The 25361-nt window shown below is 37.5% G+C and overlaps 1 protein-coding gene across 1 annotated transcript in view; it reads left to right on the forward strand.

Annotated features, from left to right (window-relative positions):
• Positions 1–25361, forward strand: part of ttc27.L (tetratricopeptide repeat domain 27 L homeolog) — a 216572-nt gene that overhangs the window by 42322 nt on the left and 148889 nt on the right. Inside the window, exons 5-6 of the mRNA XM_018263013.2 lie at positions 2886–3026; positions 7416–7518. Coding sequence (XP_018118502.1) covers positions 2886–3026; positions 7416–7518 — 244 coding nt within the window. The remainder of the gene's footprint in view (positions 1–2885; positions 3027–7415; positions 7519–25361) is intronic.

Below are 25361 nucleotides of genomic sequence, written 5' to 3' on the forward strand. Positions count from 1 at the left end.
GACAGGGGCAGCAGGCAAACAGTTGTGTACACAAAATGGGCTCCAACGGGATATTTGTGAGATGGACCAGTCAATAACTGGATTATGAACACACAACCAAGGCAGTCCCAAGACCACAGGAGTTGAAGGGCAATCAATAAGAAGAAAAGACAGTCTTTCCAAATGCATAGTGCCCACCTTGAAGGAAAGTTCCTGAGTAGACTGCGAGATGACGGCAGAAGAAAGGGGACGATCATCAATCGCCAGGACACTAAGAGGGGTTGCCAAAGGTTGAAGCGGAATGACATGGTTATCAGCAAAGGCACGATCCATGAAGTTGCCTGCAGCACCAGAATCAAGGCATGCCTGAGAAGAAATCTTCTTGGAGCCGAACTGGATTTGAACAGGAAGGAGAAAACGTTGAGCAGATGAATGGGGAGAAGAACAAATTCCACCCAGGTAAGTCTCCCCAAGCTTACCTAGGTTTTGGAGTATCCCGGCTTCACTGGGCATTCTTGGGCGAAGTGAGCTTTTCCCCCGCAGTAGAGGCATAACCCAGCAGCCCTTCTTCGTAACTTCTCCTGTTCGGAAAGGCGTGCCCGACCGATCTGCATTGGTTCTTCAGATGGCAAAGAAGAAGTAGCAGGTGCCACAGGAGGAGGAGGAAGAGGATTAGAAGCCGGACTGGGGAGTAGGGGTCTTTGGAAGCGTGGAGCCAGGGTGGGTTGGAACCTGGAAAACTTCCTAGCACGATCCCTTTCAAGTTCGACTTGGAACTCCCTCTGTCGGGTGTCAACCTTTACAGCCAATGCAACAAGGTCCTCCCAACGAGGAGGAATCTCACGGGATACGAGATCGTTCTTGATGCGCATCGCCAGACCGTTGTAAAAGGCAGCATGGTACCCATCATTATTCCACGAAGTTTCCGCCACGAGAGTTCGGAACTCAATGGCATATTCAGGAACTGAACGAGTCCCTTGCTGCAGCTGGAATAAACGGGCAGAGGCAGAAGTAGCCCGACCAGGAGCATCGAATACAGTGCGAAGGTCCCGGATGAAGGCCCTGGCATCATCGATTACCGGATCCTCCTTCTCCCAAAGAGGAGAAGCCCACTCCAGAGCTTTCCCTTGCAGGCGGGTAATAATATAGCCCACCTTTGCTCGCTCCGAGACAAACTGACCTGGAAGCAGGGTGAATTGGATTTCACACTGGTTGATGAAACCACGGCATGATTCCGGATCACCGCTGTAGAGAGGAGGTGCAGGAATGCGAGGCTCGGAAACCTGGAGCGGGGTTGCAGGAACTGGTATAGGAACTGGAGCCACAGGAGACAAAGCAGACAATTTCTCCAAGATTGCTTCTAGTGCCTGGCCGAAGTGGGTTTGCTGGGCTTCATAAGAGTGCATACGAGAAGCCAATCCACGAACGGCTCTGCCGACATCAGTTGGAACTTGAGGCTCCTCCGAGGGGTCCATGGCCCAATTATACTGTCAGGGCCCGAAGGCTCCGTTGTAGTGTGGACCAAGGAGGAGGCAATAATACCAAGTTCGCGGTACAAAAGGATTTATCAAGAGGATGGTCGTAAACAGGCAAATGGTCAAATACAGGCAGCAAGGATCAGAGTCGTAAAACAGGCAAGAAGTCGGTACACAGATAATCAGAAAGCAGTAAATCACACCCAGGAACTATGCAAGATAGACCTATAATTGGGCAAAGAGGTAAAGGGCAGTCAGGAATAAATAGTCCAAAGTTGGCGCCAAAACTTGACGCGATGACGTCATGACGCCGGCGTCCTCACGTTAGCGTCCTGACGCCGACTCACATTCTGACGCCGGCGTCCATTCCGTCGCCGGCGACCAATCCGGGGGCGACTCGTTTCTGATGCAGTCACATTGCGACCAGGAAGAACCGCATGGTGGAGCAGGTGGTCGCCATCTTGGACGTCTCGTGGGGTAAGTTCACCATCTTCCATTACAGTGAGCAACACAAGCATGAAGAAATATTTATGAGAGTACCAATAGGGCTGTGATGAGCTATTTGTTATCTCCTATATGAGGTGTCAGTCTACAAGAGGCTCTGTTTGGCAGTACTTCTGGTTTTATGCAACCAAAACTTGCCTCAAAGCCTGAAGTTTGAAAATAAGCACTTGCTTTAAGGCCACTGGGAGCAATAGCCGAGGGGTTGGTCAAAATCCACTGGTTAGGGACCACTGCTTTAGAGTAATTTTAGAAAGAGAATTTATTTTTTAATCCGCAATCACCTAAAACATTTGTGTCAAGCAGATGTTGACCTTCTCTATTAATAATTATTATTTTGTGAGAGGGAGTTGGGGGTGGTGATTACATTGAGGCGGGGCACATAGATGGTAAATGGGCAAGTCAATGAGAGTCAGGGAGCTTTAGATTGTGGGAACAGGAACTGAGAGTTTAAAAGGCTAGTTGGGATAGTGGAATAGTAATGGACAGAAATAAATTAGCCCTGCAAGTGCATTGCTGGTACATTTGTAATGCTGCCCATGACCCTAACTGGTGGCAACCCAGTCATGCATACTCTCTGGAAAGATGGTGCTACTGTACCTATAGATAACAGTACTTAGCTCAGAGTGGTTCAAAGCACAGGCCTGGAATTGGATCCACTGTTGTTCAGTTCCTCTTTGGTGTTCCTTTGAAGGGCAAGGCTTCATATTGAGGTTTACCTGTTTGGGGCAGACTGTGGCACACTTATATACACTTATATACAAGTACTCATGTTAACTTTACGTTCTCTTTTATTGAACACATTATCGGTGTGTATGTAACTTGCATGTTTTAAGGTAACTTCTGCTATTTCTGCAACTGCTTTCCCATCTTTTCTATGTTCTATTTTTGCAAACTTTAGTTAATGACTTTTGCATTTCTATTTTCCAGGAAAGAGCTTTGTCTGCTACAATTCTAAGCAGTCTTGTTCTTGATGGAGAATCGGCCTACAGTTTGACAGCCAATCCAATCTTCCTTCTTATATCCAGAGTAATCTTTGTGAAAGTCAGGAATAAATTCACGGAATTCCAGGTAAGAAGTAATGTGTGCCTTAAGTACCTAATGGATTTTTATCCAAAAGCTTATCCTATTAAGGGTATAATGAAAACGAAGTTGCCCGAAGTTGCCTCACGAAGTTGTCTCAGAATGTCAATGTCTACATCATACTAAAGATTAATTTAAAGGTGAACAACTCCTTTAAGCGCAGGCAACAAATCTCCCTGTGGGCCATTACCTTAAAGGGAACCGCCACGCCAAAAAATTATTCCAAATCCTATTTTATCACATTAGTCATTCAAAATGAACTTTAATATAAATATACATTTTTAATTTAATATAAATTTTTTGAATCTTGTTTCCATCAGTCTGGGAACATATTATTATAGCAAGCAGCCAAGAGCCATTTTGTGGACACTGTTATTAAGGCAAGCCTTGCATCATCTCAGAATCTTGTTTGTGCACCAGAATGAGGGACATGATGTCCATCCCCATGCACTGGCTACACAATTAAATGGTGAAGAGAACAGAGGAATGTGTGAGGAGGGGCAGACAGTATTTGATTGACAGCTGAGATTTTTAAATGAGCTTACAATGTCTGTGAATGCTTTAAAGGAACAGTTCAGTGTGAAAATAAAAACTGTGTAAATGGATAGGCTGTGCAAAATAAAAAATGTTTGTAATATAGTTAGATATAGTTAGCCAAAAATGTAATCTATAAAGGCTGGAGTGACTGGATGTGTAACATAAAAGCCAGAACAGTTAGTCAGCGACTTGAAGGAGGGCCACATGGGACATTTCTGTTCAGTGAGTTTGCAATTGAACCTCAGCATGCAGATCATATTCAAAAGCAACAGATATGACCCATGTGGCCCCCCTCAAGTCTCTGATTGGTTACTGCCTGGTAACCAATCAGTGTAAACCAAGAGAGCTGAAAAGCAGGAAGTAGTGTTCTGGCTATTATGCTACATATCCAGTCACTCCAGCCTTTATACATTACATTTTTGACTAACTATATTAGAAACATTTTTTATTTTGCACAGCCTATCTATTTACCCAGTTTTACATTAAACAATTCCTTTGATAAAAATTTTTAATTCATTTTCAATTCATGTTTAATTTGAAAAGGACTTTTATTATACAGATTTTTGTGTCTGGTCGACAGGTCTACTTTAATGCCTGTGATAAGTAACTGCAAAGCACAGGGGCTACTGTGAACCTGCTGTTTCATGAATAGACCAATGATAACATGCAATTTCAAGTAAAACTTTTGTTGATGTTTTATGTCAGTAACATACAAAGCATCATTTTTAGTAATGAAAAATTATGGTTTTCTAAATACTGAAACCCTTCATTGTGCTATTGCCCTTATAGGGAGTAAATTGATTTGTTGTTTTTCCCCCTTGGATGCAATAAAAATGCTTGGTCCGATGCATTTTCTCATGTGAGGCAACTTCAGGTGACTATAGAAAACGATTCGCCGCGTGTGCATTAGCGCAGGAGAATTTTCATTGTAGCCTATGGGAAAAAACGATGAGGCAGTTTGGGGAGATAGTCGCTCAGAAGACAAAATCTCCCCGAATCTCATCGTGTGAACTAACCCTAAAAAGCAGTCCCCAACTAATAGACAAGATAAATGATGATAGAAAGTAATGAAATTAGTTTCAATATAATTTAAAAGGCAAACAACTCATAAATGTTTATTACCCATTGATTTTTTTGCCAAATCAGTCTGACACAGAGAGTCTGAAGAAACAGATTGTCTTCTTAGGTGTGGAAGAAGTTAGAGATAAATTACTCATACCCTGATAAGTGTTAATGGCTCTTTGTACACATTGTACTATTTATTTTTCTGTGGTGTAATCAACCCTACAGTGGAGCTAAGCTTGCTTGTTTCTAAATTGAACGAATCATTTCACTTTATCTTTTATTTCTCTGCCTTTCATGTACCCAAAGAATCCAAGTGCTACTCATGTTGCAGTGTGGCATTACATTAGCTGTTAAATGTGTGTTTCAATGTAGATTGGATAGGAGGATATTATTATAGATCATTTAACTTTGATGCTTAAAAATGTCATGATTGCACTTAAAAGAAGTACATTTCATAAAGACCAATAGAGCATAACACAAGACTGTTCTTTGAGATGAAAGGTTTCCATTTGCATCCATTTTTTCACGCACCAAGCATTTGCAAGGAAGCAGCTGGATAACATCCTTAATGGGAAAAGTGACAGTGTGTCAGTGTTGAAACCCTTCATTAGGAAGAGGCTTTCTGAATTTTAAAGAGATGGTGCCATTCAGTCTTTTTCTGTAGTCAAATGCTTACTATATGATGCCTGTGAATTAAAAGAAAACCTTTGATCACAATAACACATTTATAAAGCACCAACATATTCTGCAACTCTGTACAATAAAATTTGAGAATCTTGGGCAAGTAAGCTGCTACATAAGATTGTTTCAAGAAATGCTTATATGCCATTTTAGCAAGTGAATAAATACAGGATTACTAAAAGTCATCTTGTCCACTTGCAGCTGGGAATTTTTTTTTCCCCATGGATACAAGTTGGAGATGAATGAAGATTTTGACTTTCTCTGGCAGTTAGGCAGGTTTAATTTAAACAACTAGGTTGTACTTTATGGATGTGTGTCTTTTGTCATGTTTGTCTACAATTACTATTTCAGAATAAGAATGGAATGCACTTTTTGTGTTAATGGATAAGGTTTATTTGGTTTAAAATAAGGGATGCACCGAATCCAGGATTCGGTTCGGGATTCGGCCAGGATTGGCCTTTTTCAGCAGGATTCGGATTCGGCCGAATCCTTCTTCCTGGCCGAATCCAAAATAGTGGATTCGGTGCATCCCTATTTAAAATAGCTACTCTCTCCCTATTCCTTTACAAGAAGCAGCCGTACTTTTAGTAATGATTTCTTAGTCAATAACAAATGATATAGCATGTGCAGACTTTACCCATCTGCATTTTTTTTCTAGGAAGACACTCATATCCAAACTGTAAAATTCAAAAGTTTATTTTGAAATCCAAGATACTAGACTACACATTATCTCATCCTTTCTTTGTAACCACTTCTTTTGTGTGTCATATGTCCCCTCCACCTCATCACTTCATCCTCTCTCTTTAGGGAAACCTGAAGGCTCTCTGTTGGACCTCTTCTATTTTAAATTAGGTCTTGGTCAGCTGATCAGCTCTTTTGGATTTTAGAATCATTTCATATGCAGACAATAAATGTGGCCAGACATGGGTCGATTTAAGATGCAGATTTGGGTCCTTTAGACAGATTTTCCTCCAATGGGCCTCCCCAGACAATATCTGACCAAGAAATTTAGCAGATGTCGATCCATCAGGTTTGGTTTTCTCCTTTGATTGAGAACTGCATTAGCTAGTTGATGTGATCCTTGTCCCGTAGGCTCCTATTCCTGTCATTGCAATCTGATTGTTTAGCCCGATATCGCCGGCCTTTGGTTGACATATCGAGGAAAACATCCACTCGTTTGGCGCCCTCCCCAAACAATCTAATCTTATAGTGTATAGCCACCTTAACTCTCACCTTGAACTGGTAATCTTTTTTTACACTTTTTATATCTTTTCTCCTGCCTGAAATAACTATCGGTGATATCATATATCTTCACTATCCAGTTTTGCTTCTTTTATTCTCTGCCCTTTCAGTCACACCCACATCTAGATGCTCACATAATTGTGTTGCCTTCATCTTTTGAATCGTTCCCACTTGACCTTTCCTCAGAAGATGACCAAAATGTTCATTGGATCTCTCATCATGCCACTTAGACTGCTGCTTCTCTGTGAGCTCTCCCTGTCCCTACGTGTTTAATAAATCTTGGACACTGCTGTCAGACTCATGCATCTCTGCTGCAGCTGTGCCCCTCCCTGCAGTACCTGGCATTCCCCAAATTCACTTTAAAATGTTAATGTTTACAGAACACTCAACAATGTTGCACCACCATACATTACCAAGCACATGCCAAGATGTAACCTTTGCTCATTTTCCCTCAGTTGTTAACTTTTCACACACTCCCACATCCAGTATCCTTCATTTGATTCACCCATATTCTGGAGTTACCTTCCAGTCCTGCAAATACAAATTTAGGGGCATGCTTTGGTTCCAGTGCCATGAAATCATATAGCAAAGAGTTTTGGATTTAATTTAGTTTAATTCTAAGCATTTGGTCACATCCATATATTAAAAGCAGGCATTTGTCTGAATCCTAAATTAAATCAAGGTGTATACAATTTTTTCTAAAAACTGTGCTCCGTTTTTCTGAATTTAATATCATGTTTTCATCTAATTATATACTTTTTTAAATTGAAGGATTTATAAACGCATAAATGTTCCTTTATTTTTTAATTGTGTATTTCATTGTTGTCTCTTTTTCTGTTGTATTCCTTTTAGATGTTGCCATGGTGGACTCTTCGATGTGTGAATGTTCACCAGCAGTTGTTGGATGAACGTTCTCCTGAGCTTTTTGCTATTGCAGAGACCTGTACAAATGAGAGTAAGTCATTGTAATGCTTTGTTAATTTCAAATTACTTAACTTGAGCTTCTAACAACAGAACTTTGGATACTTACCGTATATGCTCGAGTGTAAGCCGTCCCGAGTATAAGCGGAGGTACCTAATTTTACTTACGAAAACTGGGAAAACTTATTGACTCGAGTATAAGCCTAGAAACAACTAAAGCCCTGTCTCCCAGCAACGCACATATTCCGCCAAAGCGACCCCCCCAGCGATCAACCGGACTTCTTTGCAAAGTTGATGGTGACAGAGAATTGCCAAACGGATTGCTGTGTGCATTGTCCCACTGTCCCACTACCATGTGCAGAGGGTGCTGTGTGATATTGCTATCACTGTTAATCTTTCGTATAACCAACAGAGGGCGCTGTGTGATATTGCAGTCACTGCTATTCTTTCATATAACCAACAGAGGGTGCACTGTTATTCTTTCATATAACCAACAGAGGGTGCTGTGTGATATTGCAGTCACTGCTATTCTTTCATATAACCAACAGAGGGTGCACTGTTATTCTTTCATATAACCAACAGAGGGCGCTGTGTGATATTGCAGTCTCTCCCCAAGGGAACTGTTGGTATAGGAATGATTAAAAGTGACTGCAATCTCAGCTACTGCCCACTGACTCGAGTATAAGCAGAGGTAGACTTTTTCAGCACATTTTGGATGCTGAAAAACTCGGCTTATACTCAAATATATACGGTAAACCTGCCCTATTCTACAACGACATTTACATTTCTTCTATGCATTTTTTTTTCTTCTTGGAAATCACTATGTACAGGTACATCCGGAAAACTGTTATCAAGAAGACCCTGTATTAGAGGAAGGCCATCTCCCATGGACTCTATTTTAATCAAATAATTCACATTTTAAAAAAATAATTTCCTTCTTACTCTAATAATTTAACAGTAGATTGTACGTTCTCCCACCTTGGATATAAGTTTGAATGTTTTATTTAGTAGACTTGAGGTGTGGAGAAAAAATTATGGAAAGACCCCTTAACGGAAAAGCCCCAGGTCCCGAGCATTCTGGATAACAGGTCCCATACCTGTAGTATTATAACGATGACTGTACAATGAATCATCCAGTATACAAGGTATATGCTGAGACAGACCAACTGAATTTACCACTGATAATAGTTTTATATATGTAGAGCCAGAATTTAGAACAGTAGGTATTATATATTCTACCCTATGTGGCCAAAATAACGTGGAATCATCGCTGCTCAATATCTCATTCCCAAACCAACTATATTGAAATGAAGTTGGGCATCCCTTTGCATCTGCTTTTCTGCAAAGGCGTTCCACTAGATTTCGGAACATTGTTGGTGGGATTCGCTTCTATTCAGCCACAAGGACGTGAGGTTGGACATTGATATTGGAGATCAGGACTTTTTTGTAGTTGACCTTGAAGTTCATCCCACAGGTGTTGAGGGTAGATTTCAGGGCTTTGTGCAGTTATTCCAAACAGAGCATACAGTTGCACAAACCCTTGGATATAGCAATGTGTTGCTGGATCCCTTGGACGTATGGCAACATCCTAAAGTACATATAGAGTAGCAAATGGACACAAAAAATTTGGCTGGTAAGCTTACTCCATTTATTCAACCAAAATTTTTATGTGTCCGGTCTCCATTTTCCAAATGGTCCTGTGCAGGTTATTCATGTTCTTCCAGTGCCATCTCTGCAAACCACTTCTGTATGGACAGTCTTGTGTGTGCAGAAAAAAACTGTAAAATGGATTCCTCATGAAATTGTCAAGAATGTCTTTGTATGATGTAATCGGCAATAGTGAATAGTTTTCACTGTGAAAACATTTATTGCGCGTAAAAAAAAAAAATTGTCACCCAAAGACTTCAATGCATTTTGTCTATTTTCCGCTCTTTCACAAATCTTTGTCAAAAAAGTTCAGGATCACCCATTAGTCGACAATGATGCTTGTGGCTTAGTACACAATAGTAATAATCAAAAGGGGTATCCACATTCTTTTGACCATATATCTTGCTAAGTTCCATTGAAGCATTATATGACTCATTTTTTCATAGTCTTAAATGTTTCATATATTCTGTAGACTTTTTACTGTTTAGTGGGCTTTCCTGGGGGGGGCATTATCCTTTGTATTAAATTTTATTCTTAATCGAACTAAGATTACTAAATTAACCTTGAGCTCCTTAAGAGCATATTTGGCCATATGATATGACTGAAAATCTTGATTTTATTGATGCATGCATTTTTGCTTGCTGTAATGCATATGCAAAGTGTCTTATAGGAGATTGTATACTACAATGTACCTATGGGTTTGGTCAAATTAGTTGCACTCCAAATAGATGTGCATTTACATTTGTAATCAAGGTGATCTGTTCACTTATTGGAATGCATTGTTTTTCTACATGTATGAAGGGACTAGTAAATTAATTTAAACATTTTCCTGCTTGCTCCTACCTTTTTCTGAACTGCTATTTAATTTGCTGCAATTGGCTGTAATGGTTAGTCTGTTCAGCTATATAGGAAGATACAGAGCAGGGGGTGAAATTGTTTTGTTTGTTTACCAGCAGAAGCTTTGTAACCCCTAAACTTTTCAGTTCACTCATGAAATAAATTGTTGAGCACTTCCTGGTTCTTTTGTACACCATGTTACCAAGAGCATAGACACCTACCTGCCAGTGACTGTACTGAGCAAGAGATAATAGAAGTGAAAAAGGAAATGCAGCAAAGGACCTTTGGTTGCTTTGCAATGCATTGTGGGTTAGGTAGTATCTGTATGCTGCTTGTAAGCTCTAAGAATGTTCTTACAATTTGTAACATCAGTTTTATCACGCCTCCACTAATGAACCTTTCATTACTCGCTTTCTCAATTTGATGGTGAAACACGATAAGTATTTGATGCCTGAGTTTTTAGATTAGAGTTTAATTGGAGAGATAATCATACATGCATCTTCACAGTAACCCAGGAAATGCAGTTATTATTGAAATCTCATTGCTTACTATGTTCAGTACAGGTAACGAAAAACTCTATCCAGAAAGCACCGAATAACGGAAATATATAAATATTTTATTCAAATAAGGCACATTTTTTTTAAAATGATTATCTGTAATAATAAAACAGTACCTTGTATTTGATCCCAACTAAGGTATAATTAATCCTTACTGGAGGCAAAACAAGCCTATTGGGTTTAATTCATGTTGATTTTTTAGTAGACTTTATAAAATTCCATTATCTGGAAAACCCCAGGTCCTAAGCATTCTGGATAACAGGTCCCATACATACAGAAAGCTCCGAATTTCCGAAAGGCCGTCTCTCATTTTATCCAAATAATACAAATTTTTAAAAACAATTTCCTTTTTCTCTGTAATAATAAAACAATAGCTTGTACTTGATCCCAACTAAGATATAATTAATCCTTATTGGAAGCAAAACCAGACTATTGGGGTTATTTAATGTTTACATGATTTTCTAGAAGACTTAAGGTATGAAGATCTAAACTATGGAAAGAGCCGTTATCCAGCAAACCCCAGGTCCCGAGCATTCTGTATAACAGGTCCCATACATGTCCTAGCGACCCACGTGTAAGAGGCAGTTTATTTTTTAAGGAGTTCCTGTAATCCTGTTTTGATAGAGTACAGGAGAAAAGTTAATAAAAATACCTTATTTATTTTTTAATTTAAATAGCAAGAAAACTTTTTTCTAAACTGAAAACTGTAATCTGAAAACTTTTTTAAATCAATCATTTATGATTAACGTTAAACATATTTGTCCGTGTAGGAGGTTACAACATACTCTTATCGCCCATGTCAGTCAGCAGATTGAGCAAGTTAAAATGGTGCTTGGTCTTTCTTTGTTACATGAATTCAGCTCTTTGTCTAGTTGACTGAATCAGAACGGTCGTGCCATCCTTTGTATTGACAGAACAAACAAAACAAAACATTAAAAATTATTTGGGAACATTAGAAAAACAGGAACTGAAACGTAATGGAAATCAATGCAAATAATACAAAAATCAAATTGCTAAATATACTATAATGATCCTTAATAGACAATGACAGAGATGAAGAAATAGGATTCAGTCTTTTTAATCATTTACAAGTTGACACAACCAACCAGTGGAAGTAACGGCAGTAAAATATATATCAGAACTTTGCTTCAAAAATCGGAAAAGTATTTTCAGTCATATATGTACACCAAGATACTGTAGTAACAGTGCCCTTACAGTGCCCTACATAGTATAAGGGAGCTCCTATTTTATCATCATAGACATTTAAAATCACAATTTTCATACTTTAGTAGTGTGGTCATACCAAAAAATATTTTCCTGTGTTTTCATTTGCTAGAATGTCAGGGCAGAGATAAGAAAGCCAGGGAATATGAAGGTTAGCTGTACGCAACTATACTCTAGGGATATTATTAGGGAAGATGGAGAATGCACATTGACATAGATCAAATAGAGAAAGATAAACTATATACAGCTGTCTGCACAAAGAACTCTGGGAGCATTTATCATATAGTTCTGTGACTTACTTTTTAGAACAATATTTGGCAACGAATTGACCATTCTGAAGATTACACTTGAATTACTATCATTCCTTCTTTCCTTTTCCTCAAGATAATTGTATCTGGAGGAGCGATAAAGATTTATAGTGCTACTTTCTAAGTCTTGGCAAATTTCCTACCAGCTTTTCTTCAAAATGTTTCACCTTTCATATTTTCTTGGTGCTTATAGATATGGACTGTAAACAAACCCAAGAGTGTGGTCATACAAAGCACCAGTTTTTCTTTTCTTTTTTTTTGTTCTAATCTGAATACAGTTGCTTTGATTTATTTGTAGGCGATGTGCACTTGTACTAAATTGGGATTGACACAAATAATAGTGGCAAACATTATTAAGCCTTACTTATGTTCAGTATTATATTTTTTTAACATTCAACACTTTCTCACATTGCTTGCTCTCAGTAAGAGATGTGCAGTCAGTTCAGTAACTGTTTTACCTTATTATTCTGTAACTGTTTATAACTGTATTATTTAATGCTCTTGAGTGCTCACATTTATTGTGTTGTATCCATTCTTTCTATCTATCTCAATATACTTAAAGTGATACTGTCATGGGTAAACATGTTTTTTTCAAAACGCATCAGTTAATAGTGCTGCTCCAGCAGAATTCTGCACTGAAATTCATTTTTCAAAAGAACAAACAGATTTTGTTATACTCAATTTTGAAATCTGACATTGGGCTAGACATATTGTCAATTTCCCAGCTGCCTCCAGTCATGTGACTTGTGCTGTGATAAACTTCAATCACTCTTTACTGCTTTACTGCAAGTTGGAGTGATATCACCCCCTCCCCCCCCCCAGCAGCCTAACCACAGAACAATGGGAAGGTAACGAGATAGCAGCTCCCTAACACAACATAACAACTCCCTGGAAGATCTAAGAACAGCACTTAATAGTAAAAGCCAAGTCCCACTGAGACTGATTCAGTTACATTAAGTAGGAGAAATAACAGCCTACCAGAAAGTAATTCCATCCTAAAGTGTAGGCAAAAGTCACATGACTGGGACAGCTGAGAAACTGACAAAATGTCTAGCCCCATGTCAGATTTCAAAATTGAATATAAAAAAATCTGTTTGCTCTTTTGAGAAATGGATTTCAGTGCAGAATTCTACTGAAGCAGTACTATTAACTGTGTTTTGGAATCCCTAAGTTTCCTAGTAATACTATATTTACATGTATAGAGTACAGGTATAGGATCCATTGTCCGGAAACCTGATATCTAGAAAGTTCCGAATTATGGAAAGTCTGTCTCCCATAGACTCCATTATAATCAAATACAAATTTTTAAAAATTATTTCTTTTTTCTCTATAATAGTACCTTATACTTTTATTAAATTAATTAACTGGACATCAGACACCTGTGTGTTATGAATCTGCAGAGATATCTTCAACCACTTTTGAAGCAGTAAAGATTGCCAGGCGTAGCAGTGGAATGTAATTAACACTAGCACAGTTTTACCATACATTGCTATCTGCTGGGCTAAGTCATTGTTGGTACTTGCAGCCTTAAAAACAGCACTATATTAGTTAAATGTGCTGTGAATGTTTAATGTTAATTGTAGAAACTTTTATTTACTGGTTTTGCCTTTTTTGAGTTGTTGTGTTAGTAATAAGCTTCTTCTGTATTAAAAAACATACATAATTGGTAAAATAATGATGCACCTACCTACCTATAGATATACGTCAACCCATTCTTGGGCTTCTAATTAGCTTCAAGTTCCCAGTGATAATCAAAACTCACATCACTCTTTCGAAGATTTTATGCAGCTTGAACCCAAAGTGTAGTCTGCTTTGATTAATGACTATTAGATGCTTTTAGGGATGCACCGAATCCAGGATTCGGTTCGAGATTCGGCCAGGATTCAGCCTTTTTCTTTTTTTATAATTCAAAGGTTTTTATTGTTTTAACATTTTCATAAACAACCTCACAGTAGACATCAGTGAAGCATTGGTATGAGAGAAGAAACAGTTATAAAGGTTAACTTGTTGCCTAACTAATGTCCAAGACGAGGCTGCCAGAACAGGAGAGCAAAGAGTAGACGAAAGGTGAGAGAAGAGGGGAAAGGAATGGGGGGTGGGGTGTCAGAATAGGGCCATTCTATAGAATTGAGACCAGTTGGTTGTTAATTCTTCCTTCTTTCTTTTCCAGGATATACAAATTAGGATTCAGCCTTTTTCAGCAGGATTTGGATTCAGCCGAATCCTTCTGCCCGATCAAACCGAATCCTAATTTGTATATGCAAATTAGGGGCAGGTAGGGAAATCGCGTGACGTTTTGGCACAAAACAAGGAAGTGAATTTTTTCCCCTTCCCACCCCTAATTTGCATATGCAAATTTGGATTCAGTTTGGTATTCGGCCGAATCTTTCACGGAGGATTCGGGGGTTCGGCCGAATCCAAGATAGTGGATTTGGTGCATCCCTAGATGCTTTATTATGATTTAATAGGTTTGTAGAGATTTTTGTATTTGCCTTTATAATTTCAGTAGTAAACAATCTGCAATAACATTGGCTCATCAGTTGTTTTCTCTGCAATGTGTATAAGGAAGTCCTACAATCGGAACCTCAAACACTGACATAATACAGTTTGACAAACAATAACAGTTGTAGAAATGCATCCCATTAAGTTATTACACCAAGCTCTTTCTGATTTTTATAAACCTGTTAGTTTTCCAAAAATAAAATAGTGCAGCTTAAAGGGTCAGTAAATTGTATTTTTCTGCTTTCCTGTTCTTCGATTCAATCTTTCTAGTACTTGCATAATAATATTTGTATGCAAAGGCCTCTCTAAGTTGTTAACAGAATTGTTCTTGTCTTGACTCCTCAAATTGACTTTCAAATAATCCTTCATATCTTTTCCCAAATGCACTGCCCTAGGGCAATATGCACCTATATTAGGGATGCACTGAATCCAGAATTCGGCCTTTTTCAGCAAGATTCAGATTCAGCCGAATCCTTGTGTCTGGCATATGTAAATTAGGATTTGGACGGTGTTCGGCCAAATCTTTCACAAAGCATTCAGGGATTCGGCTGAATACGAAATAATGGATTTGGTGCATCCCTAACCTATATACAATTTATTTCAGCATGAAAGTTATTAGTTTTGTATGTTCTTTTAAATCATTATTGTGCTTTCAAACTGATTATCTTGCCATGAATTAGTAGAGTTAAACTAGAGATAAACTGCTCTTTATAAAGGAAAACCTCTTTTCACCGTATCTTGTGACTTTGCCGTACAGATAAGCAGAATTCCATTATGTAGGGGAATAAACGTGGAGAAGTTTGTTTCTCTATGTTTGACTAGCTTAGCCCAATAAATAACAAATAACAAAATCTATGGTATTTTTGTGCTTAAGTTGAAAAGTAGAAAAGTGTGTAGCACTAGCCCTGTAATCCTTGAACAAGGGGGTATACAGCCTTTTTAATCAGACAATTTTCCTGCAAGCATTTAGCAGGGGGAACATATATCTTTCCATCTGACACTGATAACCATCATCATTCCATGCTCAAATCTGCCTTGAACACACCCCTTTGCTCTAAAGTCTTACATTAGATTTTACCATTCACACACTGCCAGCAATGACACGAATAAGCACAGAAATACAGAAATACTTTGTGCAGTAAGACCAATTTATTTACAGCATAAGTATTATTTGTACTATGAACAACGCAGCAACTAAAGTTATGTCTTTTTGTTTATTTATTTTAAAAAAAGGCCTTTTGGAAAAATGTAATGTGGCGATCGAGGATTAGTACAATATTTTGGAAACAACAACTGTACATGTGAAAATGTGTCAAAGATAAATAATAAGCACACACCAGTGACTTTCAGTATGAAACGCAGCACCATATCCTGTAGTGTCATGGTTTTCCCTGGTTTTCCCTGCAAAATGTAGATTCTCTAAATATAAACTGCCATCTTTATTTTGTCTTGTTTATTGTCAAACACTTTTATTCACCAAACACAAATCTGATATGGGTTGTCTTGATTCTATATTGTTTTAGCCAGCAGGCTAGCGTATTATCAAGATGTGCCAATTAAAGAAGAATCTAAAAAAAAAAGAGTACAAACAAGTGGGATCTCTGGTTGTTTTGGGCAATGCAATTTGTTACTGTAGTTGAAGGCTTGACTTGTGGTCAGAGCACTGTGTAGACCGATGGGTATGTGTTTGCATGCCAAAGCCGTGAAGCAGAGTGAAAGAAAGCCAAGGAATTATTCACAGCCTTGAATTATAAGCTGCAACCTTTATCTAAAAACATGATGTCATACACAGACAATCACAGGCGCTTGTTCTTAGAAACAGAAATCCTACAGAGGAAAAAAATATACACTAAAAGTAGTTCTTTTTTTTTTGGATAATGAAGTCATCGTTTGGAAACTGATACAGAAGAGGTTTTTTTTTTTTTTATTTCTTATCTATCACATAATATTCTCATCAAAATGGATTTGCCATGAATTTAAAACTGTTTAAAAACAGTAACATATAACCTTTCAATAATGGTGTTTCAAAGGCTTTTTTAAAATAATGTATACGCTGTAAAGTTGTTTTACCAGGATTTATTGTTTTAGTTATACACTGGTTGACCCTTTAGACTCTATGGATGATTAGCTGTGGGCTGATAAGATGGAGACCATACAAGTAGCCATGCCTGTGAATGGCCACATTTTTTTGTTCCGCCCTAACTATTGAAACTGAAGCAAGTGAAGAAACTCATCTTCTCTTCCTTAACTGCTGATGTACCATGCACGCACCAACAAGGTTGATCTAATTTTTGGTTTGGCAGGATTAACTACAGTCTTCAGGTTTTCATTAGCTTGCTTGCCCGGCTGCATTCATTCATCATATTCCTTGCTGGATGTTTGGGGAGATAGGCATATAGGAAGAGGGCCTTAAGAAGTAGACTGAGTGCTGCTCAACCATGAAGATCTTATTGTGTGTTAAAAAGAGATCCTGGTCATTTTACATAATCTTAATTTATAACACATAAAAGGATAATAATAGAGTAGTAATTATAGATATTAATATGTCCTACGGAAGGAATACATTTGATCTAAGAACTTTGGTGAATGGTTTGAATAGTGGTGCAGAAAAAGGCTCTTTTCTCTGCAATTCACCATGTTATTTTTTCCACAATGCAGCATTTTTCTCTATTCGAGTGTAAATGGGGTTTATGGGGTTTCACTTGCGTTAATGAGTGCATTTGTGAACTGTTCTTCAGAGTAGACTGGTCATGTCCTGTGGTACTTCCCGCAAGTTCAAGGAAAGTGATTATGTGTGAGTACATTTTATAACTGTTAAATATAATAAATCAGGCCCTCATCCAACAATTATGAACATTGAGGGGCCTATTTATTATGCTGTGTAAACAAATATGGACAAAAGTTGCCAGACATTGCTTTGTTAAAAACGATGTACTTCTCTACTGATTTTCAGCAACCATATACCTACAAATCTGGCAAAACTGTAAGCAGATGCTGAAAAATGCTATGAGTGGCTTCCAGCAGAACTTATTTTCTGCTTGAATTTTCCCCATTGTCTTTGATGGATAACAAGTGGTCTGAAGTGGCGTACGGTGTAAAATCCGGCATTTATACGCCGTTAACACCTAGATAAATTTGCCATTCCTTTTACATCTTTTTTTCACCCTTTTTCCAGCAAACTGTTTTACACAGCATAATAAATAGGACCAAAATGTATATCTGTGAGCAGTTTCCAAGTGGTGCAATGCGAAACCCCAAAACATGAGCAAATCAAACTATAGTACATAACATCATGCACAAAAAATGAATGTACGGGAAAATGCCTGAGACATAACCAGATTTGAATTAAAATCCAATGTTATCTTTATTTAAGACATATTATACAAATAACTTAAAATACCTCTGTCACTTTACCCAACGGCGAACTGCCGTGGTGTAAAAAAATTTGCTTTACGTGGTACTGGTAGTTCATTTTAATCTGCCAAACAGGCACTGTAAAATGCAACAGCCAACCACCAAGCTCCTGTCAGATGCAGAAAAGTGCTATGGGTGGCTAGGACATAGTTGTTAATTGAAATTCCAATTAACAGAAAATTCTCAATATTATGTCTGTACCATTATTTCCCCTTCATACAATGTGGAATGCACATAAATATTGTAAAAGGAATGCTTCTTTCAGGTGTAAAACTTTTTCTTTGTAGTTTCTAAAACTGGCTACACTGGTTCAGTTATTATCCTAGGATGATAAAATGGATATTCTTCAACCTAAAGCTGAACAGATATGGCTGTATTTATAGGGTTATTACAGCCTTAAACAATTAATATTTTTACTGGCCAACACTGAGAACCATCATGTGATGAATGCTTCTGAGGCTTGGCTTTGGTACAGGCATAGCTTGGTGTTAATTCTGTATTGCGTGGTCTTCCAAACATTGTTCATAGCACTCATGATCAAAGGTCCATAGAGGTAAATTGGGCGTTAATAGAAGTCACTTAAGAAGGTATAACAAGAGGGCTTTAACCAGACTCCATGGGTTTATCATCACTGTGGGAATCCTTAATAGATGTACGGCTGCCTTATATGGAAGGAGCCTAATTGATACTATTGCGAGCACCTGTACAATCAAATTTGTGTTCTATGGATCAAAAACATTTAAAGAATAGAAAATTGATTCATTTTGAAGATGCTAATAAATATGCCTGCATATTGGGCAATATAAATTTGAAGTACATTTCAATTGCATTTTGCTTGCAACTATTTACTGTATTTTAAAGATGTAAGCTTTAGAGAGCTAAACCTTGTTATCCATAGTTCAGATAAAGAAAAAAAATATGAAACTGCCATTTTGTTCTGTGCATTACTAACTTAAAAGCAGAGAGGTTAAGTGCCATCACAAAACCAGAACATTAAATATAGACTTTCACCCAGTCTTGCCTTGTTTCCTGGATAGACACAATATAAAAGAACTATGTTAATTGGAAAAACTTTGTAGAAAATGATTAGAATACATTGGAGGTCATTTATAGGATGCCTTGCCCATTATTCTTGAAAAACAGGAAAACTAAATTCCTGTTGCTTCAACCTAATACACTTCCCCAGTCATGGAAACAAGCATCCGTGTGTTCGTTTAAATTAGAGCCGCTGTCGTAGAATGAGTTGTAATCATAAACTGGGCAAGGACATCTAAGAATTTTATTTTTCCTCAGTTAATATGACTTATAGGCAGTCAGAGTTAGAGAGTGCTAATTTTAATCACAATTTTGCTACTTTACATAAAATGTAAAAATGAAATATGGATACACTAGAAATACTTGGAAATGGCTTCAACCTGTCAGGAAATCTTTATGATAGAATTTTATTAGAACTTTAAATATTGATAACCTTTTCTGTCAATAGTTCATATGTGCCAAATGTAATTTAACAGGCATACATCTTCTTTGTGCCTTTTTGTCTGCTGGTCATTTACTCCTTACTTCCTGTAAATGTTAATGTTCACTTCATTCACTATAATCTGTATTCAAGGTAGCAATAGCTTAATTAAGATCATATAACCTTGCTACATGATCAGTTTCAATCCTCAGTACATTCATCAGTTTAGAAAAGAGTGGAGAACACTTTAAAAAAATATGTGATTGTTTATAAAAGTGTTTTATATTACTGTTAATCAAGAACAAAGAATCTTTTTGGATTAAGGCTTGCAACGTCTGCCCCTAGACTGTGAAGGCTCTGTATCATGAGTGGGAATATCATATTACTAGTATATAGTTAGTGGTTGAATAAAACTCCTGTATACCAGGACCTCAAGGGCTGCCTATGTCTGAAGCATGATAAGGCTCCAGGTCAGAAGGTACAGACAAGACTCCTATATTGGGTTGGGCACGTACTGAATACACACGATTTTCCAATTTACTTATCATTCCGGTAGTCCGGGTTTGTCCCACCTGGTTACCCGGCTAAGGCGCAGGATTTGCCTCTGCAATATCATATTAACCATTTATATATATTATATAATATATTAACCATTTGCAGGCTTGCTAGCAGGTTTACATAGGGGGAAATATTGGGTGGCAGGTAAAGGTCGGCTGCTGGTTATCAGGTTAGGGTTTGGGCACGGATTTGCACAGATTTCATTTGTCAACTAGATGTTATTGGGCCCCACAGCAAATACATTTTTAACGTATGCAGAGGGTGTCCTGTTTTATCAATATTTGTTGAAATCGCTCATTAATTAGGGCCTCCTGGGCCACCTATACCTCCTGGGCCGCAGGGTCGGCTTCCTCTGTAGTTACGCCCCGACTGACTCCTAGGGCAAGGGGTACCTTCTGGTCTACCTTCTCCACCCATGCTCACCACCAAAACTTTCCTCTGAACCCACCATGCTTGCTCGCCCACACCCACTTTCGCTCCATGCACTGTTTTTGGCTTTGCAATACCCACAGGCCTATAGTTAGAGAAGGCACATGCCTTAGCCAACCTCTAGTTCGAACCCTATCTGCAACAATTCAGAAATGTTTAGAATGAAAAGGTAAAGATACCTAGTGAAAAATAATTACATGCAAACATATATTTTGTAACCCAAACCCTTTTATTTTTCTAAATTATTTTATGGCTAATTTATGTAAAGTGTAAAATGTGGGCACAGCATTCATAGGATATATCAATGTAGATGGTAATTTGAAGCCATGATGGTGGATAACGAGCTCATTGTGTTTGTGTTTGTGTTTTACATGCATCATGGTCAGTAAAAATTGCAGCATTTATGTCATGGCACCTTGTTAATTCAAGGGCTATTTTGCATTTGTGTGCCCTGTGCTTTGCACCTTATTCAGCAGAATTGATTCAACAAGCCATTTGATGCTAGGTGTAAGTATAGAACAGTTTCTGTTGATGCAATTTACACGGCAACAGAAACCTTTTATGGTTTTTTAATTATTCTATGTTATATCTGGTTGCTAGGGTCCAGTTTAATGACAGACTTTGAAGATAATTCTATAATAATTCAACAAAAGAATCTAAGCATTAATCTGGTTGCTGTACAACCAGATAATGCTTTTAATTTCAAGCTGGCTTGAAAGGCACATAATTCAAAGACAAGTATAGGGGGAAAAAAGACAAAAAGCTAATTTCCGTAGAATATTGTGTTTTCATTATCATAAAATGTAATATTCTTCCCATGAATCTGGGACAGGGCTTAATACAGTTCTATTTTGATTTGTTTAGGAAGCTTTATTATTAAACAGAACTCTAAACATATTCCAGTTCAATGTAAATGGAAAGTATACAGATAATTAAATTTGGCCTCATAAACAATATAAAAGGCATAATGCCCCTTATATTAGAAAATATTACTACAGCTGAGTTCTGTGATGATGTAAAAGCACTAGACTGCAGGTTGAGTAATTTTATAAAGGTAATATAAATGGGTAATGGCTAATGCATAGGGTGAATTTACCCTGCAACAGGGAAGAACTTGTGTAGAGCAGTCAGCAGATCCAGTAGTGTTTTTGGTATCCAGCACTAAGCTGTGTTCCTTTTGTAGTAAACTTAATAACCACTGCACAATACAAAATATACAATGTGGGAAAGGAAAACTACCATATGGATATACCATGGAAGAAAATTAAAGTCATAAAAGAAAACAAAAATAGCATCAATATGAAAACTTTGCCCTTTGCAATATATTATTTTGTCTGCTTCAAGGGAGAGTCAATTGTTTTATTACATGTTCTGTTGTGTGCTATAGAAGGCACAAGGGTACCTAAGTAATTTTTTCAGTATATTATGTTTTTCCAAAGGAAAACTTGTTTGCACAATGGAATATATTATGCATATATTTATATATTTCTTAAATTCCTCCATTTTTTTTTTATAAATCATGAAGGTTTACTGCTTGCTTTTAAAAGACATTGAGACACACAGAACTCTAGACTTGCCTGGCATTATTTGTAAATCATGCAGCTTAACTTCAGCCTCAACCTTATCCACTATAAGAAGAATACTAGGGGTCAATTCCTTAGACCCCAACAGATGTGCAAGAGCACCCCTTAGTGCTCATTTAGAGAGCACTTATGTCCAGGGTCTGGCTTCATTTTTCACCTCACACCAGATTTTTTTAAATAACCAGTTGCAAAGCAGCCCTGTCCAAGCTGCTTGCCATCAGGAATATTGGGAAGCAATAAGTACAGGGCCCCCAATGCCACCTGTGTTGTCCAACAAGAGTGTCTTAATCGTCATCACAGCCTACAGAATGGTACTATAATCCATTAAGATAGACTAGAGGCAAATTATTGTGATATTACAAGAACAATGAATAACGGTTACAAAGTAAGAATTTCTAAATTCATTCTATGCCAACAAATTTTACTAATGGTAATCTTGACTTTGTGGTCCAGTCCTTGTGCAGTTATCTAACTCTCCGAATTAGATAAATATGGCAATTCCCTCTGAGCTTGTGCATTTATCCAGAATTCCATAGCTTTGAAAGCAATATGTTTTTTTTAAAACCAACCACAGATTTTTAAATTGCTGATGGAATTGACTTAAAAGTATTCTGGCTTGGTGAGTTCATTGTTATGGCCCCAATTTCCTACATCCTTGTCTTACTATGTTATTGTAAGTTTATATATCTGAACGCACCCAGCCAGTCTGCCTCAGAATAAACCAATTAAGGTGACTGTCCGTCACTTACATATTTCCAGGTCAGCAAGTACAAAATATTTTCTCCCTCGTCGTAGCCTCCAAAGATTTTATTTAACTCTTCCACTCCATTTAAATGCTTGGTCTAGTAGGAACACTTGAGTGAATAAAACCAAACTCAATGAGTAACTGTATGTTCATATATCATCAGCTAAACATTATGTTTTGCTTTGTATTAAGGGAAAACCCTTTCCTGAAATTACCCTGGCCAGCACTCAATCTGATACAGTACACAGATGTATCATTTATTTTGTAGGAGTCAAAGTTGTTGACAACAATTTAACAAAACTCAGCTTATAACTGTTAGTTCTATGAACAACACAATATCCACATGCTAAATTTTCTTGACAGAATTACATGCATTAAAAATACGTTGTAGGAATTATTAATGAAAATTGTTGACCCACGCTGACTCGCACTTGTGCTCTCCCAACCAGCCCCAGTTTTTTTATATAGACGTACCTGACCAAACACCTCTGTTGCCATTGAAGGGGGAAAGTATGGGTACAAGGATATAAATGAAATATGGCAGCAGGGTTTTATAGGAGAAGTTTGCTGAAGGAAGGGTAGGGTCCAGGCATGACACCTGCCCAAACCCGCCTAGAAAGTAAAGTATTGGCAGAGATTTTTTAGGTTTGCCTGAATTCCAAGCAAAGTACTAGATCCTTTCATGCTTTTATATTGCTTGATGAAAGTGTTGAGACTTTACACAGAGGTTAAATACTAGCGCTGTAATGCTAGTTTTTACTAGTGATGCACTGAATCCACTATTTTGGGATTTGGTTGAATGGAAGCTGATGTCACTGGAGAAAGAGTGAACACTTTATTGTTTTTATTCTACCAAAACACACAAATAACAAAGTGTTCACTTTTTTTAAATGCTGAAACCATGTATTTTTGGTCAAAAAAGCAACATTGCATCATTACAAATAACAGCAGTTTGTCTGAAACTAAACAGTTCTCATGTCTCGTAAAAGTGTCAGCCAAAAATACATCACTTTTATTCTCCACATTCTCTCTCTCCACTGTATACTAAGCACTTGTTTTATTTTTTTTGAAGTTTTCAAGATATTAGATTTATTTAATTGGTAATGCTTTTTAAGCAACAGTGCCATCTGCTTTTTATTTCAGCCAACAGGGCACAGTTTGAATTAATTAAGTTAGTGAGAATTGGAAAGCCTTGTCCAGAAAATTAAGTTAATAAGGGGAGAAGCGTAATCTTATGTTTCTCTGCTCAGATGTAAGCAGAGCAACATCACAAAAATGTCTTCTCTTAATTCTCTGCTAACTGCATTGGCAGAATATTCTACATGGTGAAGTAGATGTAGAATGAATAGAGACTCACAGTCTCTCTGTCACCCATAACAAGGTAAATGTTCGTTTGTACTGTAACATCAAACCCCACCCAACCCAACTGCTGGTTTGCTCTTGAATGGCTTCCAATCTCTGTTTGAAATCACAGCCGATCTGCTAAACAAAAGGCTAAATAATTAAAATAAAAAAATATCTGCCATTAAATATGTTGTAAAAAGCAACAACAACTTGAGTTTACAAGCAGACAGACAAACACCTCTGTCTACACCACTCTGTGACGTACAGTATCTACATAACATTATTATAAAGCTACAAACTACATTTGATGTTTTACTGTGTCATAGTCTTTAAGATGTTTGGTGTATTTCAACACCAGATGTTTACTCCTAAATATCTATCATAGCCATCTGCAAGTCTGGTACTTATTTCTTTATTTTATTTTTTAGATACAGCCATAGACTTAATTCCAGAAAGAAAATGGCGCTTGAACTTCACGTTTCTTCTGCTGTTCTTGTTTTTCTGTTCTTTTCCCATATGTTTGGATATCATATTTCTACAGTGAAAATCTTTTTGCATCAAACTCGCATATTGTTCTAAAAACATTCGTTCGTATGTGGTAGATCCATATATGTTTATCTGTGCATCTTATCATTTGCTTAAGTGTTAGTGTTAACAAACAGTGGGCCAAAAGGATACATTATTTGATGCACAAAACTGTGATTGGATTAGCTAGACTTATGTGCAGACACATTGAGAATGGTCTAGATATCTAGGGAAGGCAATGTTTTGCTTCCTGTATGATACTAAATTAGCCAGAAGCAGGTACAGGTATGGGATCCATTATCTGGAAACCAGTTATCTAGAAAGGTCCAAATTATAGAGAGGCCATCTCCCATAGACTCCAAAGTTAATCAAATAATTCAAAACTATAGCTTGTAATTGCTCCCAACCAAGATATAATTAATCTTTATTTGAAGCAAAACAATCCTTTTGGGGTTATTTAATGTTTACATGATTTTAGTAGAGTTAAGATATGAAGATCCAAATTCAACCCCCAAATCCAAAACCCTCGGGTCCCAAGCATTCTGGATAGCAGTTCACATAACTATATTATAGGCCCGTTTTTGACCAGTTTAACTATTGATTTTTTCCCTTTGCGCTGAGGAAGGTTCTGTTTGGTCACCTCGTTATTGAGGGAGGAGCTACCTTCTCCACGGCCCTCATAGACTCTCAATCTTTTTAAAGAGAACCTCTTTTATCTTGTGTTTTTAGGTTGTATTATATTATTATA

Source organism: Xenopus laevis, chromosome 5L (genome assembly GCF_017654675.1).
Source record: "Xenopus laevis strain J_2021 chromosome 5L, Xenopus_laevis_v10.1, whole genome shotgun sequence".
NCBI classification, from domain to species: Eukaryota; Metazoa; Chordata; class Amphibia; order Anura; family Pipidae; genus Xenopus; species Xenopus laevis.